We start from the raw sequence: 16,754 nt of genomic DNA, 5'->3' as shown, positions 1-16,754 counted from the left end.
AAGAAGATCAAATTTGAGGAAATGTTGAGCTTGCTATAAGGTTTCTTGAAATGTCGAGTTCATCGATCAAATCGAGTAAATAGAAATAAAACTTGTTGTATATTGCAATAGAACTTGATTGTATAGAACAACCTATCATGAATAAATATTCTTAGAAACAGAGATACTAAATCAATTAAAGACTCATTTACACGTCTCATGACTCATGGGGCATTAAATTACTGATAATTAAAAAATTGGTATAATTGCACGTGATTTCGATTACAATTGATTTGAATAAAATACCATAGACCATCGTCAACCAGGACAAAAATAAACTATCAATAAAATAGAAACTCCCAAATAAAACTAATTGCGACAGACTCTGGTAATATATACTGCAGAAAACCCACAACCAGGACCAAAAACATCCAAGTATTAACATAATTAAGTTTAAAAGAAAAGACATAATACATTAAATAAAACCATCATTCAACAGCAGAAACTATTAAATAAAATATGGTTAAGATAAAAATAAAATACGACTCGAATTATAACCGATTCCTATTATCTCTCTCAGACAATCCCAGCATGATTTAATGCTGTACAGGCTGAAAGAAAGCATTTTGACAAGTGCGGTCGTTCGCACGCATTGCTGACTACGGATAACACGGTAGCAATTTGGTATTCAATTTACGCACAAAGTTCTTCTACTGCAGTGATAGATTATTTTGATGCAATGCATCTCCAGAACATGAATGCAACCTAAATAAGTACTCTACTTCGCAGCCTTTAGGGCACTAAGAAATTGCATAATTAGTAATTTCAGTTGCAATTTTACACAAAACATTAAAATTGTAGTCGTCGCTTTCAACTGTCCCGGAACACAATGATTAGTATTTAACATTTAAATAAAACATTAAATATTGAAAGAGAGCAACTGAGGTAACATTCGCAGATCACGCTTTTAATCTGCCCGAAATCATGAAGATTGGATAAAATAAATTATTCCGATTACGCGATCAGATAACAGATATGAACGGCATGCTTTTCAGGAGCGTCTAGAGCTCATAGCTGGCGAATGTATCTAAGTTCATGTTTATAGAGTCCAGGCAGCAAGACTTTGAGGGTCATGTGCGTGAACATGGCGGTGAGACCCCACACTTTAGCATCCTTAGTGAAGAACACAGGAAGAGCATAGCCACTGCCGTACATCGAAGGAGCTCGAAACTGAGTCTGTCCAAAATTTTCAGGACTACAGAGATGCTTGAGGGACACTGCGAACACTTTGCTCACTTCATCCTTGCTGAGCACAAGACGATTAAGGTCGATATGTCCAAGGTAACCCAAGACCCCTAACACATCTCCCTCATTTCTTCGACGAGGCACAAGCGGGGTTGGCCCCCATATGTCTATTTTAGAGGAGTCGATCCCTATTTCTTCATGAGCTTCTCTGAGAGCCGTCTTGACGAGGTCATTTCCATCACACTCATCCATCATACCACCAGGAAAGCTCACCTCTCCTCCGTGATTAATCAAACTATTTGATCTCACAGTGTAGAGCAATGACAGCTCCCCAGCAACGTGACACAGAGCAATAAGAACAGCACTTTGACGTAAATCTCTTTTCTTTTGATCGCTTGTGTTGAAACCAGCTGAAACTTCGTCCATTTTCTGTCTTGCTCTTGGCGGAATAGCTTTTGCTATCTTTTCAATATAACGCTGTTTGTTGCTCTCGGATAAAACCGTGTCAAAAGTTAGTCCAGGAGAAAGTTGACTAGTAGAAAAAAGACATTTTGGCAACGCCTTCTCAACATGACTGATGCTCTGTGTATCAGTGAAGCAACGGCCGTGGTACAATGTTGACATATTGAGGGCTAAGGAGGCAGAATCATTGGACTGAGGAGAAGCTGCTTGTAGGGCTGCAAGAGACGATGCGACACAAGAGGTGAAGTTAGCAGCAGGGACATGTTGAGCGGAAGATGTGTCCAGTAACTGAAGAACGAGAGGTGCCGTCGTGCGGTCTAAGCTCCAGAGCCCTCGTCCAATAATCTAGGGGCAGACAATGGTAACCTCAGCCTTCTTCGAATCTCACAAACTTACATCAACTTGGTAGATTTTTTGCCACATTTTCTTCATCTTCATGTGGAGCCTTCCTCAAATATTTTATTCTCCTTTGCTACCATGCAAAGTTTGACTCATCTCTTGATTATCAGCAGATTATTATTCACATTATATTCCGATTTACGGTAATTTATTATTATTAATTAAGAACAAAGATCAAAATAAGAGACAAATGTAAGAAAATTAAGGGGAGGTTACAAATTACAATTTGTGAATGGAACGCAATACATTTACCTATCATCTACAAGCATACAAGAAAGAGATAGGGAATGTAAAAGAACACTTTCATCTGACCATGAAGAAATCAACAAGGCAGCTTCATGACACACTTGAATCGAAAATGTCCAGCTTCATGAGTATAATTAATTATAGAATATTTAAAAAGTACAGCGCAAAACATTTTAACAGGAAACCACTGACAGACATTTTATATAATAAGAACAAACTATTGTTCTTGTTTCTGCATAATACAACACAGTCAATACCTCCAAAATTGCCAGAACAAACAGAACTTTTATTGCAAAGTTATCAAAAATTGTAGAACAAATAAACTAACCACCACCTTTCAGATGTACAACTGCTTCTCGTTTTTAAGTTCAAAGTTTTCAAGTTGAAAAATAATTCAGCTTTTATTACTTTGCATCAAGAAATTGGTTCTTATTTGACGGATTGCACATTCAGCACACAGAAATCAGAGCAGAACCAGTGGTGATCAGTGAGAGTCACATTCAGAATATTTTATATTTCAAATAAAAAAGTTAACTATAAAATCTATGGATGAATATGTATAGTTTAAATTTCAACATTTGAAGGTGAATAAATCATTTAAAATGCCTAATTTTATTCAAGCAGGAGACATTTGACTAGTTTAGAATAACAAAATTCACAGCTACAGATTTTGCCAACTCAGTGACTCATAAACTTTAGACAGAGAATTGTAAGCTAAAATTATCATCCAGATAAAATGCTATTCTATTAGCAGTACATACCATACTGTTTGATATTACTAAGTGATTTACTACTACTACTACCAAGTGATTTATTTCAAGAATTAAATTAAATGACAAAACATATTTTTTGAAAAACTTCAACTTTATTTTATACTAGATGAGAAAATTTTAGAGTGATCAGTTCTTGCTCATTAGCTCCCATTATTATTGTTATTATTATAAACTTGGAAATAAGAATTCATATTTCCCAACACAGCAATCAACCATTTGAAAAAAAAATGACACTACAAAACTTCAAGCACTGCTTACCTTACTTTGAAGATATAAAGATCCACCTTTGGCTTTATCATTGATGTTGAAGAGGTATTCATAATTTTTTTGAACTTGTTCTTTAGAGAGTTCCTTAACATTTAGTATTTGTTTAGCTTCATCTAGTGTCATGCCAAGCTTAGAATTGGTGGCGGAGTGCTCAGCTCCCTGTCTGCCTCCGCCATGACGAGCAGCAGCAGCCTGAGATGCTGCAAAAAATAACTCAATTAAGCTATAGTCAGGGGAAAAAATGTGAAAATCTTCCCACAACTTTTAATAAAATATACCTACCTTACGAGAAGCCAAAAATGTTAAAAATGATGCATATCATATATACATGCCATAGACAAGCTCTTGAGTATTTCAAGCAGTTTTACTAGAAAAAGATTGATATACAGATTTAAGTTATAGTAAATAAGTAGAGATAAAAAAAATTAAATAAATTTAAATTCAACATTGAAAACTTACTTATTGCCAAGATATTGTGGTTATAAGTCACTTATTTTCACTAAATTTTATATTGATCATGAAATTTTGTTGACACTTATATGGGAGACAATTTTATCTACCATCATTACACATTATTCACTACTCAGCAGACATATACAGCACTTGTCATCTTACAACTTGCTACTAAAAACCATAGAATACTGGTCAGGACTCAGAACTACACTCTGTAAGATGCCAGTGTTTGTGGTTAATTTAGTGTGCTCTAATAAATCCTATGACGGTATGACCCTAAACAACTTCTTTACAAAAATTCAATAAAAATCATATTTTGGCTTGTTGTTTTCAAAAATCCCCTATGAAATGGTCAATTTTAAATGCAATTTTTGGACAATTTTACCAGATATTCTATACGTATTGGATTACTGGAAAACATTTTCTAACCAACCAAATTCTGTCTCTGTAGACTTTGAATATAATAAGTTCAAATCAAGCTTTAATGAAAACTTGAGCCATACACTAAAGCCAATTCAGAATATTGAGCAGAAGTTTCCTAAAATAGTGTAAGTTGTTTCACAGGCAACTTTCAGCAATTATGGGCAAATATAGGCAATTTTTCTCATTTTTTTACAGAAGAAACTAGGAAAAGGCTATAGATATAGGTGAAACTGGCTAGATTCTTGAGCCTTTTTGATAGTAAAAAGCCTCCAGTGAACTGGACAAACTGGACAAATGCTTTTGTCCAGTTCACTGGAGGCTCTTGCCCAATTTTTGAATTTAGCCAAATAGGGTAAACCCGGTATATTCCGACATCGTGGGTAATTCCAACACCTCTCTAATTTTTCCTTTATATTAAGCTTTGTCTTAGTTCCACGCATTTGTTGATGGTTGAAATAGTGACGTCGTACCTTTGCGCGCCAAACTATTGCCAAAACACTAGGTTTGGGCCGTCTGGTGGGAAAATGTTGAGATCCAAAGAGAGACAGTGCATGCCACCCAGTGAGATCATCAAAAAATGTGTCAAAGTTGATAGTTGACCTTGCTCTACCAAATAGTGATAAACTGTTTGTGTAGAAAGAATATTATGGCTTGAGACTTTTAAATACATCTGTGCAGTGAATATACGGTATTAGGAATCCTTTAAGCAGGTATACTTGTATTTGCTTATTTCAAGTGGTTAAATAAATTAATAGATGATTAAGTTAAGAAACGGAATTAGACACATAAAAACTAATTACGACACAACTTGAATTGGACACACACAGCTCGTTCCAAGCTGTGTGCAAAAATTAAAATTTTTTCAATTAAAAGCTTAATAGCTGTTAATTAAAAGCCTAATTAAATAGTGTTCAATATTCAATAGTGTTCTAATTCAAAGCCCTGTCATATTCCAATACAGCTCACACAGCGATCGGAATTCGAACACAAGGATGTCAGAATTACGTATCAGTAGAGTTTGAAGCCCGGCCGTAATTTGTCTCACAACTTGCCATATTTAGTCACACACAGCGTCGGAATATAGGGATTTGGTAGGTTTGCATTCTAAAGGCTTTTAATAAATATGGCAACACTTTGTGACGTTTCATTGTTGCTGGCGCATAGTGTGGTGTTTTGAGAGTCACGTAAAGCAAACAGAACTTGAGTAATGCATACGGTTATTTTTTTTATTTTTTCATTTCTCAATGCATCCTTAAAAGTTAATGTGTTGGAATATACCGCGTTTACCCTATTACAGCATACCATACATAAATTTTATGGGAATGTATTGTATGGCTAGGTATGGTTCAATCAGAAATTTAGGATCAATATTTTTTAATATTAATGCATACCTAGCTAATATATGATGAAGCTGTTTAGAGTGAGAGGATTTTAATATAAAGTTAATTTTACCTGCAATTTCTTGACGGACAGCCTTCACAAAAGCTCTTCCAACAACTTGTACAGCAGCAAGGGCAGCTTGTACTAAATGCTTTGCCTGAAAAAAAATGGAGCAAATTTTATCATCAAATCAAGAATATAACATATCAAATTCATATAGGCCATCATATAATCAGAAAAAGTCAAGTCATCAATTATAAATAGGCCTACATTGATCAATTACAGATTTCTCATTAGGCTAGTTAGGGTATGAGCCTATGAGGCAACACTCACCATAATCTAAAATTATTTTCAGAGTATCTATAAATAAATTAAAGCCAAAATTAGTATTCTTCCGTTTAAAATTGCCCCATCATTCAGCCAAGATGGGGATATCAAATATCAGCGCTGAAACGCTAATGGTTCGACAACTTTCCAGCCGGCATCTGTTAAGTGTTCACATTTATTACTTCACAACTTGTTCTTGATGTCGCCGGCTTGAAGGTGCGGAAGTAGCTGAGTGCTGACCACTGATCACAACTTACTTCATACACACGTTTCTTAGGTACGACCGTACACACGTTTCTCCGTACAAGGAACGAGTGGGGATTTAAAACCTTGGAACAAAACGTCGGAATTGATTTGGTCAACAGTGAATCGACATTACAGTCAAAAAATTAATTTTATCACCTAAAAATGCTAACAAACTAACAATTTTTTATTTGAAATTTATTTCAGAAAATAACTGGACCTATTTTCATAGGAGTGCTGGAGCTGCAGTGACTGCCAGTTTTCCGCAATAACGGATTTATTGATAACACGTTATCTGGCTGTTGATTGCTGTTCTCGTTTTTGTGGAGAATGTGACATTCGTATTTCGTATGAATATCCAGTGGCATTGGCAAAAGTCATCTGATAAAATTTAAAATATGGATGATAACGATCCATTTGAAGAGGACATTGTATTCGACCAAGCTGGCCTACTTGGAGGGAAGAACACCAGAAACCGTCATCATTATAATGCAACTGGTTTTCTGCCAACATTTATGCTCTTCAGCCGGACGCTGTTTTTGTGCGTGGCCTTTATTGGACTGGTGAGTTTACATTAATTACTAAATCTGTTTCTTTCTGAAATATATCACTGTATTTTAAATTTTATTTGCCTATCTCAATCTGCAATGTAAATTCTAAAAATTTTGCTTTAGAGAATCCATGGTCAGGAAGGTGCAGCGTGTACGCCGGAGGTTCGTTTTCGGATGTACGCCAGTACGCCAGGATCCAAGGCAAGCCAGATGCGGACGTACGGTACGTCAGGACAAGCCAGATCACCCAGATGCAAACGTACACCAAGGCAAGCCAGATGCGGACGTACGGTACGTCAGGACAAGCCAGATCGCCCAGATGCAGACGTACGTCGAGGTCGAGACAAGCCAGATGCGGACGTACGCCGGGCGTGTGCGCCAATAACGTTATTTTAGCTTTTTGTACGCCGCGTTGTACGCCAGTAGAAGGGCTTGGAGTCTCGTTTACGCCGGATTAATCCGCGGAAAACGGCACCATCCTGGGTATGGTAGAGAATGAATGTTCTCAATTTTATCTCTAATTTCAAAATTTATAACTCAATGTAGGCCTTCAGCAGGGCTGGAAAAGTCCAATTTTTTCTGAAATATTGCAGCTCTAATATTGCAGCTCTCAACTTCTGCAATCTGCATTAGGTACTTTACCCTTCGTCCCTTCCCACCAAAATATGCAGAACATAATCATCGTAATGTTAACAAAATAACCTTAAACCTTTTGTTGAAGATCGCACATAGTTGCAGTCAATTCAGAGTTCAGAGGGGTCAGAGCGTCAGACTGCATTAACACAAGACTGAAAAACATCTATCTTTAGGGCCTTGAGCCCGTGACTAGAGGTTTCCTGCCATTTCTGGAACTGCGAGATATCCACCATATGAATTACCGTAAAATGGGGTAACTTAGACCGGCGGAGTAACTTAGACCACTTTTTGTTTTTTTTAACAAAAACCCCACCCAAAACTCAAAAACTATTTGACATAGAAAAATTTTGTCAATGGGCCTGAAAGGCCAAATACTGAGGCTACATAACACAATAGAAAGATTTAAAAATTTTGCATATCTAATAGGTTAAAAAATTAAAAATGTGACCCAAGAAAATAAGCTATTATTTAAAGCCTGTCAGATTACCCCCTCCAATTTTTTTATTTTTTGGTTAAATAACTCCAGGTTTTGATGCATTGTAGTAGAACTCTTCTAACTGATTGAGGTCTCAAAAATGAACAAAACATCGATGTAATTCAGAGTCCGCCGCAGCTAATGAAGGGTTCTAGTTACATATGCAAATGACAAATTTTAGGAAAGTATCATAGTTTGCGAATGGGAGGTGCCGCCCCCAAATGGGAGAACTTAGACCACCTAATGTCAGCCCTGACGGGGTAACATAGACCGGCTTGGAAGATAATATAAAATTACCATATATAACATATTTTATGTTTGACAGCCTATTTATGTTTTTTCTTAGTTATGTTTATCTTCTTTCAGAGTCTTATATATGGTAATTTTAACTTAATTTCCAAGCCAGTCAATATTTACCCCATCAGGGCTGCCATTAGGTAGTCACATTTCCCCCATTATGGGGCAGTGCCCCCCATTTGCAAACTATGACACTTTCCTCAAGTTTGTCATTTGCATATGTAACTAGAAGAGTTCTACTACAATGCACCAAAACCTGGAGTTATTTGGAGTTATTTTACCAAAAAATATAATTGATTTTACCACCCGGTCTAAGATACCCCAAAAGCTGGGGTAACAAAGACCATCACTTTTTTGAAATTACATAAAGACTATGAGAGGCAGGAGCCAGCAATTTATGGTGAGTGAAGCTAGAGTATAGACCTGTATTTTGCGTGTTTCAATTCAAGTTTAATTTAGCTAGTAAAAAAATGGCATCATTTATAAAAAAAGTGGCCTAAGTTACCCCATTTTACGGTACCTCATATCCAATTGTTAACAAAAGTGCATGATTCCAATTGTATTAAAAATTTGTCACGTCAGAGCCACAAAATTTCAAAAACAAGTTGGAAAATTCCAATCTTGCATTAACACATGTTCAGCTAACAGTAAAGACAAACGTTATTGTTTCCATTTGACTGTTATAAGGTAAAATTAGAGATTTGGGGTAACATGTGCATGGACTTTGTCAATAAATTTGTGCCTCGTAAATGGCTTTCCATGGCCAAGATATGGAATTCACGGCTGAAAAAATGGAATCACGGCTGGCAAATCCATAAAACCACGGCTCAAAAAATTCAGTCGCGGCTTGCCAAGTAGATATATTCCATGCCTGGCTCCTTCCCGAATTCGGTTCCCAGTTCATATATTGATAATTAGGAAAATGATAATTAATTTATTGTAAATGCTGCTCAATGTACCAGAGCTCTCATGTTTCTAGCTCTGAGCCTGAGTTCTCTATGGAAATGATCTATTTAATAAATAAATTTGCAACAATTTTCTAGTGTAATGTCAAAGCAGAGACTTTTTTCAGACTCTTTCTGCAGTTCATTTTTGAGTCCTGTAAGTAAACTAGTAAAGTATCATGAATACCAGCACTATCATACACAAGAAATTATTTTAAATGATGAGTAGATGGGGGAATTGAAAATGAAATTATTCTAAAAAATTTCTAGTTCGTCACTATGCTCTAGTGCTCAGAATTCCTAAATCAGAAAGTAGATATTTTCCTCTTAACAAACCTGCTTCAGCACCAGCATTCTTTGAAATAGGCAGCAGCCCAAATAAGTAAAAAATCTCCATGCTTGTCAGTTGTCACCACTTAATTCTACCCATTATCATGGTCTTTGCATAATTTATTTTGTAAAAAATAAAAAAATGGCTCAATTCCAATTTTTCTTTTAATTTTATCTAATATTTAATATTCCGCATTAGCCATATGATAGCCAGCTTATTAGTCACTATTGACCAATTGGCAGAGGTCAATAATATATTTATTATGAATAGGTATTTAAGCTCTTTGAAAATTCAAGCTTCTAAAGGGACATGTATATAAATCAATCAATTTGTGTTTAATGTAGAATCTTGGCTTCCTAGCAATCCTTTTCTGTGTTATGCTCAAATTAACAGTTTGGAATAGTGTATAAACATTGATTCTTAAATGAATGTCTAGCAAAGCCAATCAAATTCTGAAAATTCCTACTTATTACTATATAGAAAGGCTTTAAAGTCATATATGGTATTTTTGAGAAATTTCAAATTGCATACCCAATTATGCTTTTTGTGAATATTTAGGAAATATTACATCTAGTGGGATTCCCATGGCTACATAGTAGTAAAAAAAGCTCAAATCATGGCTTGGAGAGTAGAGACATTTGATGCCTGAAGCCAAGCTGTTATGGTAATTGGCCATCTTTTGTGCAGATTTGCTATCATTTTTTAGTTTTGTAAATTTTAATTAAAAAACCTACAGTTGTAGGGTTTATATAGGTACCGTACTTGATGTTAGCTGGAATTTTAATGTGTATGAGCAATCTGGTGTACATAGCATATTGAAATTAATGAGCTATTTATTTGTTCCAATACAATCAACACTGAAAAGTGTGCACAAGAACTCTTGAATTTGTGTATAATTGCAATGCTCAGTCATGAAATTAAATGTAAGGACAGGATTATCATTTTATAATTACTGTAATGATGAAATTATTCTCAAATCAAGTATATACCATGTAAAACTGCTGATTTTGTAAATTATTAACTTATTGCTCTTATATATGCAGGGTTTGTGTGGCTCCATCAGTCGAGGTCCTGTAATCAAAGTGCAAGAATGGCTGGGAGTTAAAGAGTGGGAAGCACTGCACACCTTCACTGCTCACAGCATTGGAGCATTGTGTGGAGGCTTGCTTGGTATGTTCATGTCAGAAATAGGTAGGGTTCAATCACACGAGAAAATAAGTTCATATTCATCATTAGTACCTACCTACCTATTAATTACTTATGATTTATGTTATGTTGTCTATTTAGCAACAAATCCTTGTATTTATATTTAAGAAATAAAAATCAAGCACAATTTATGGAGACATCTATAAATAATTTTAATTCTCTTCTTTATGTTTTGATTTCTTACTTGCAGGCTCCAAGTTATTTGACCGGTACAACCGTCAGTTCCTAGTGTTTGTGTCACTTGTGTGGGTTAGTGTGAGTGTCTCTATCCTGCCCTTCACTATCCCTGTGAGCCTCTGGTGGATGCGGTCTACACTTGTGGCCATCAGTGCAGGAATTGCTTTCCTCTTCACTGGTAAGCACTTTTCACCATTATTGAAATTCCTGTGCAAACCAAGGACCTTTCACTATTACCAAAATATCCAGGAAAATAAATGATTTCCCCATAAAAATACCATATCAAGACTTTTTTTGCCACACAATCTATGCTATATGTAGTACATCTATTTAGTCACAATTCTATTCATTTTGTACTTAAACAATGAGTCGAATTGTTTACTGTCATAAATGAATCATTTATTTTTATTTAAGCATTTAATTTTAATATTCAGTTGCATATAAAGGAATATTATGAGAGAGCTTGTTTGTAACTAACAAATTTATGCATAGAATTGAACTACTTTTTCAAATGTTGAAGGTCAAGCCAATGTCATTCAGTCTGATGTGACTAATAATGTTTATATAATTTTCAAACCTCCTTCTTCTGTTTTCAGGAGGCAACGTCCTTTGCTTGGACCTGTGGGGACGTCAAGGAGGTGGAGCTTCTCTGCAAGCTCTGCATTTCAGTTATGCTTTAGGCGCCTTCATTGCACCGGTTATCATCCATCCTTTTTTTGCTGGCCAGCATCTGCCGGTGTTGAACAACAGTGTTGCTCTTGCCACCACCACCACCACCACCACCAGCACCAGCACCATTATGCCATTCACTTTGCCCTCAGGCGGACCAGCGACCACCAGCCTTCACAGCACCAATAACTTGCTGCCTTTTGAACCGAGCTCACATGCCGCCTTGCAGCACACTGCTCAGGATCTCGATGTAATCCCAGACGCCAGAAGTGATGTTTATGAGGATGAAAATCTTGTTCGCGTTCCGAGGACTCTCGTTCCAATTCGAAGAATAAGGGAAGCTGATCTTATGACATATAGTCAAAATGATCTATTGAAACTTACTCTACCACCTGTGCAAAACCATTCTGGAGTTGTTCAAAATTCAACTTTTACCACATCTCAGAATTTGAATAGCACGTCCAACAGCACAGACGGGACTCTCTCTAGTTCTAGAAGTGTGGACTTAGCTGTTGCCACTGCATCTACGGTCGCAGCTCCTATCAATAATAGCACCAAACCTGTGAGACCGAAGCCTTCTCACACAGGCGCCAGTGTCAAGAACGAAGACACTTCCCAATGGAAGAAACCTGCACCAGGTGCACAGTCTGGCGACGCTCCTGCTGCCGTCTCTATCGCCGTTACCACTGAGGTGTCCATTGCATCTAACGAATCTCAAATCTTAACGAAAAATGAGAGTTTGCTTCCTGGTCCTATAGTCAACGGTTCTTCTTCAGGAACTAAGCCTGAAACTGGAAATTTTAGTGCACCAAACAATACAAAATTTGAGGCCTTAATGGCTCTTAATGACACCGCAAATAAATCAGTATCTATTGATCCGGTGCAATCACTGGAAAGTTCTACAACGCCTCGCACTGCGGTTGTCATTGAAAATCAAATGCATCCGAAGTTCCTTAGCACTACTCCACTGCCATCCCGTGTAGACGTTACGTCTCCAGCTGCTGTCGACGATTCTCCTTACGGTGCTGTTGATGCCCTTTATAAACTTCAAATGTCCAGTAAGTTGTCACCTTCCGATCTCCAATTGAACAATGCCGTATCCGAGTCTATGAGTTCAACGGCTGAAACTGACCGAAAACGCGTTTCTATCAGCCTATCGCCGTCCCGCTTGCCTGACGCTGTTAGTGTTAGTAACCATTTGTTTGAGAAGCCTATGAATCAACAAAATGTTTTCTCGGACGAACAAATGTCGATCTCGGTTCAAGGTCCTGAAGTGCTTGACTTGAAAGAACCTGAAACCGAAATGTCGGTCAGCCTTCCTCTTGAAACTAATGATACGAAACCACTAAATGATACAGAATCAAATGGAAGTAAAATAATTCATTCAATTGTTCGATTGCTAAAAAAGCCTGGAACTTTCAGTAACATCACTGATGACAACAAATTTATAGAGACAATTGCTCAAAAATTCAAACGATACGGAGTTACTAAAATTCATCTTGCATTTATTTGCATTGGCGTGTTTGTGTTGATCAACTCCATGATCTTCGTGGTAATACTTTGCCACAACCCACGAGAACCGCGATCTAAACAAGAGGAGGGCAGTCTTGACAGGTCCTCTCACTCGCGCTACGCCTTCTTCATGGTGCTCTTCTCCTTGTTCATGTTCACTGCCGAGGCTTTGGAAGGAGCCATTCACCACTTGTTGGCATCCAACTCGGAAGGAAGCGGTCTGGGAATTTTAGACAAGGGCATCGATGGACCAGCTTTGTTTTGGGGCTTAGTCTGCATCGTAAGATTTTTGTGTATTTTGTTTTCCGGCTGCCTTCGTCTCAAGCCAGGCAAGTTGCTTGGTATTTCCATCTTCTTAGAAACATTAGGAACAATTTTCTTGTGTGTTGGATCGTTCGGTAAAGAAGACTTTCTTTGGTCCGGCATCATCCTTTCTGCGCTTGGCCTCGCTCCTATTCTTCCTACTAGCCTGCTATGGATGGCCCAATACATGCACGTCACCCACAAAATGTGCGCAATTATGATCATTTTGACATCATTCGGCAACTCGTTGACTCATGGAGGCCTGACTCATATCGCTGCCAATTCACATCTCTACTCCTACATCTTGGTGATCATGAGCCTTGCTTCGATGTTGTTGCTCCTGGTCTCGTGGTGCCTGATTTACTTCAATGGAGGCAATAGCAGCACAGGAGGACCTGGCAGCACCAGGCGTGCTGCAGGCAGCATGACCACTGACCCATCCAGTGATGGGTACCACCTCGCACGTCAGCACGAGGAGGAGGACGAAGACATCGACTTGCACGACCGACTGGAGATGTCACGTCAGGGAATGCGACGAGCGTCGTCACTTGCTGGGAGTTTCGATGACGATTATGGAGCTGAGAAGCCCGCGTTGGATCGTAGTCAGCACCGTCAGCTTCATCACATGCACAGCCTCGAGCACGAGGAAGCTGGCCAGTCGCTCCTCATTGACTAAATGCCACCGCATGGTTCTTGCGCAAATACGCCCACTATTTTTAGTGATCATAATCGTGTCTAATACAATGTAGCTGTGCTATGTCGTTATTGTACAATGGCTTGTTCGTAAGTCGTTGATTTGATTTACGAACGTTGATTACGTTGATTTGTTTCGCGAGCTATACCAGTTATACCACTCATTGTTGCTCAATGGTAATAAACTTTCCATCTTCTTAGCCTTTCGAAAAGAAGCGTGAATTATTCAGGTCAAGCCTGTAATTTTTTAAATTCTTATTCCAAAGCAAGCTGCTCAGTTCTTTCGCAAGATTCACTCACAGTAACAAAGCCAAGATATTAAACTTACTTGATCTCTGTTAGTTTTTACCCGAGAAAATGTTAATTTGCCATCAAATTTTTGCCTGCTGAGCTCATGGCCTCTGTTATTATCATTATGTTTGTCCTAGCATGAACGCTTGGAAGTACGCAGCTTGCGCAAATGTAATACGTTGTTGATAAAAAGCGTTCATCACGATTGTTTCATGGTGCGATAGACACCACAAAAATGGCGAAATCTTCTCATAATCCAACTGGTCCTTGATTTTTATTAAAATTGTCTGAAAAAATTACTGGATTGCAAGACCGCATATTGTTTCTGTTAGCTTTACGTTCAGATTTTTATTGACTTACGGTACTCATGTGTAACTTGCTATATTTTATCTGTGATTAGATTATTATGACGAAAAGGTGTACGTTTCTAATTTGATATTTTTATTTATTTTTCTCGTATTGCAGCGTATATTACTTGCTTCTTATTATTTTATGGCTATTGCATACGCTCCATGGTTCGCGCTGCAGACTTGTGCATATTTTTCTCTGCGCATTTATTTAGTTAAATTTCTGTGGTTCCAGGAGGTTGTATTCAGGATACAGGATCGTAGCGCTGAACATCTGTTTGCTGTTTGCGTTGATATTCACTCTGAAAATTTCCGTTCTTCTGTTCTGGAAAGTCGGCATGTCAGTATAATTCCTGCGTTTAAAAATTACACTGATTTTTCTTCGAATTTGAGTTTGGGACGAAATTAAAAAATTGACTGCTGTAGTTACTGCAATCACCATCGCCATTTATTACGCGGCAATATGCTTTTATTCATGAATTATCTGAAGAAAGGGACGATACTGCCAATGCTATTCTTTTTTATATCAGTTTTAGTTTTTTACTAATTAATTTTTGGGATTTGGTTTTACTTATTTTTCCTTTTTTTACTTATTTGGCAAGTCTTTTCGCTTCTGCGTCACAATTAGCGAGCTCTGTTCTAAACAATATCGTTTTTTTCTATTTTGGTCGATATAATGTCTGTATAGTACCTTTGTATTAAGACCTAAGCCACTAGTCAGTTGTCATTATATAAGCCTTGAGGTAGCGATGTCCTTTATACTCTCATGTTAGCAATAAATGTTCAGTGTAGAAGACCCACATACTTTGTGTAGATATGCTCTATAGGTCTGCATGCACGAGTATTTAAGACCTATGTACTTTAAATAACATGTCCTACATGCCTTTCCTGAATATGGAAAGCCTGTATACTTGACATAAAAAGAACCTGATGGCCTACACTGAGTATATAAAATCAAGATACTTGGTATTATATGTCTCCTGCAGACCTATATTATTTACCCTCCTCTTGTCTTCATTCCTGGTATACGCCTCATGCCTCCTGGGCATAGTGTTGGAATTGCGGGTCATTTTGATGCCAAGACAACAGGAGGGTTAAGTATACATGGGCCATAAATACTTGCAATATTAGAGTCGTCTCTAGAATCGTAGTAATGTGCTGTACACTTCGTAAGCATTATTTTGTCGAGGTTTTGTTTGCCTCTTCAAAGTAAGGAAGAAACTTGCGTGTGTTGCTGGGGGAACGGAGCTGCGGAGGCGGGAGGTGCGTGCGAGCGCTGAGCTTCCTAAAGACAATTCAGGCGTGGCAGATTTGCTGTAAATTATAGCACATTTTATTTGTAAATTATAGTACATTTCTAACGATAAAATGTAAGCTTTCATATTATTGTTGCATTTATTTATTTCTTAGTAAGTTTTAAGTGCGCTTTTATTTTGTTGTCTCTATTCTATGAAATGAGTTTTGCTCATAGATTTATTGAATTTCTATCTTCATTTATTGTAAAACAAGTTTCACATACTTTTTGTATGTGTCTATGCTACCTAAGGGGGTTCGTTAATCAATTTATTGTATTTGTTACCAACATTTTTTGTAGTATAAGTTTTTCGACTCTATCTACATAAGGGGAGATAATGTAAACCTAGAAATAAGGTTTACAGTTATATTTTTATTATTCCATGTCGTAGTTTCAAAGCCTGCCTCTTAGTTTCTTAGAACATTTCAACTTTCCATTAAATTTTTCGGATCAGTTAGAAGTTTTCTGTAAATTTTAATGGGGCATGAATTCATAACGTTCTGAATCAGGGGTAGACAAACTTCACGAGCTGCCTTCCGTTCATTTAACAGGTTGATGTATCATTTTCATTGCGTTCGTATAACATGTTGATGTATAAACTTCATTGCGTTCACATAATATGTTGATGTATCAACTTAATTTCACTAATTTCTCTTCTGGATCAGAACGACGAAAAGTAAGACGAGGCTCAGCTAATCAGTGCGCATCAATGGGTGTTTGATATTGTCTTCACAAGATCAATTGTACCATCATTGTCTTCGGTATATCTATTATACCATCCTTTTGTTCAATATAACAATTGTACCCATCATTGTCTTCGATATAGCTGTG

General features: G+C 37.3%; 2 protein-coding genes across 3 annotated transcripts; one reads left to right on the top strand and one right to left on the bottom strand.

Moving 5' to 3' along the window:
• Positions 1-476: 476 nt before the first annotated feature.
• On the bottom strand, positions 477-6,416 carry LOC108678746. 2 transcript variants are annotated; one of them, XM_018167212.2, is made up of 4 exons: positions 5,961-6,416; positions 5,700-5,784; positions 3,363-3,571; positions 477-2,031 (listed from the first exon to the last, which is right to left on the bottom strand). In XM_018167212.2, the coding sequence occupies exons 1-4, from the start codon at positions 5,961-5,963 to the stop codon at positions 1,048-1,050; spliced, it is 1,281 nt and encodes a 426-aa protein (XP_018022701.1). In that variant the 5' UTR covers positions 5,964-6,416; the 3' UTR covers positions 477-1,047. The 2 variants fall into 2 exon arrangements, with proteins under 2 accessions (XP_018022701.1, XP_047740376.1); XM_047884420.1 differs by lacking the exons at positions 5,700-5,784; positions 5,961-6,416 and adding an exon at positions 3,831-4,036.
• Positions 6,417-6,500: 84 nt separating this feature from the next.
• LOC108678750 lies at positions 6,501-16,306 on the top strand. Its single transcript, XM_018167215.2, has 4 exons — positions 6,501-6,760; positions 10,475-10,601; positions 10,828-10,992; positions 11,411-16,306. The coding sequence occupies exons 1-4, from the start codon at positions 6,596-6,598 to the stop codon at positions 13,972-13,974; spliced, it is 3,021 nt and encodes a 1,006-aa protein (XP_018022704.1). The 5' UTR covers positions 6,501-6,595; the 3' UTR covers positions 13,975-16,306.
• Positions 16,307-16,754: the final 448 nt, after the last annotated feature.

The sequence above is a fragment of the Hyalella azteca genome, unplaced genomic scaffold, assembly GCF_000764305.2.
Source record: "Hyalella azteca isolate HAZT.00-mixed unplaced genomic scaffold, Hazt_2.0.2 contig15432, whole genome shotgun sequence".
Classification (NCBI taxonomy): domain Eukaryota; kingdom Metazoa; phylum Arthropoda; class Malacostraca; order Amphipoda; family Hyalellidae; genus Hyalella; species Hyalella azteca.
This window is presented reverse-complemented; position numbering and strand designations above follow the sequence as displayed.

Coding starts and splice junctions, on each gene's coding strand:
- LOC108678746 (XM_018167212.2), bottom strand. Junction 3,572..5,699: donor TGTCCGTCAAGAAATTGCAG/GTAAAATTAACT, acceptor TATTTTTTGCAG/CATCTCAGGCTGCTGCTGCT. Junction 2,032..3,362: donor CTTTATATCTTCAAAGTAAG/GTAAGCAGTGCT, acceptor GTCTGCCCCTAG/ATTATTGGACGAGGGCTCTG.
- LOC108678750 (XM_018167215.2), top strand. CDS start 6,596: ATGGATGATAACGATCCATTTGAAGAGGACATTGTATTCGACCAAGCT. Junction 6,761..10,474: donor GCGTGGCCTTTATTGGACTG/GTGAGTTTACAT, acceptor TTATATATGCAG/GGTTTGTGTGGCTCCATCAG. Junction 10,602..10,827: donor ATTGTGTGGAGGCTTGCTTG/GTATGTTCATGT, acceptor TCTTACTTGCAG/GCTCCAAGTTATTTGACCGG.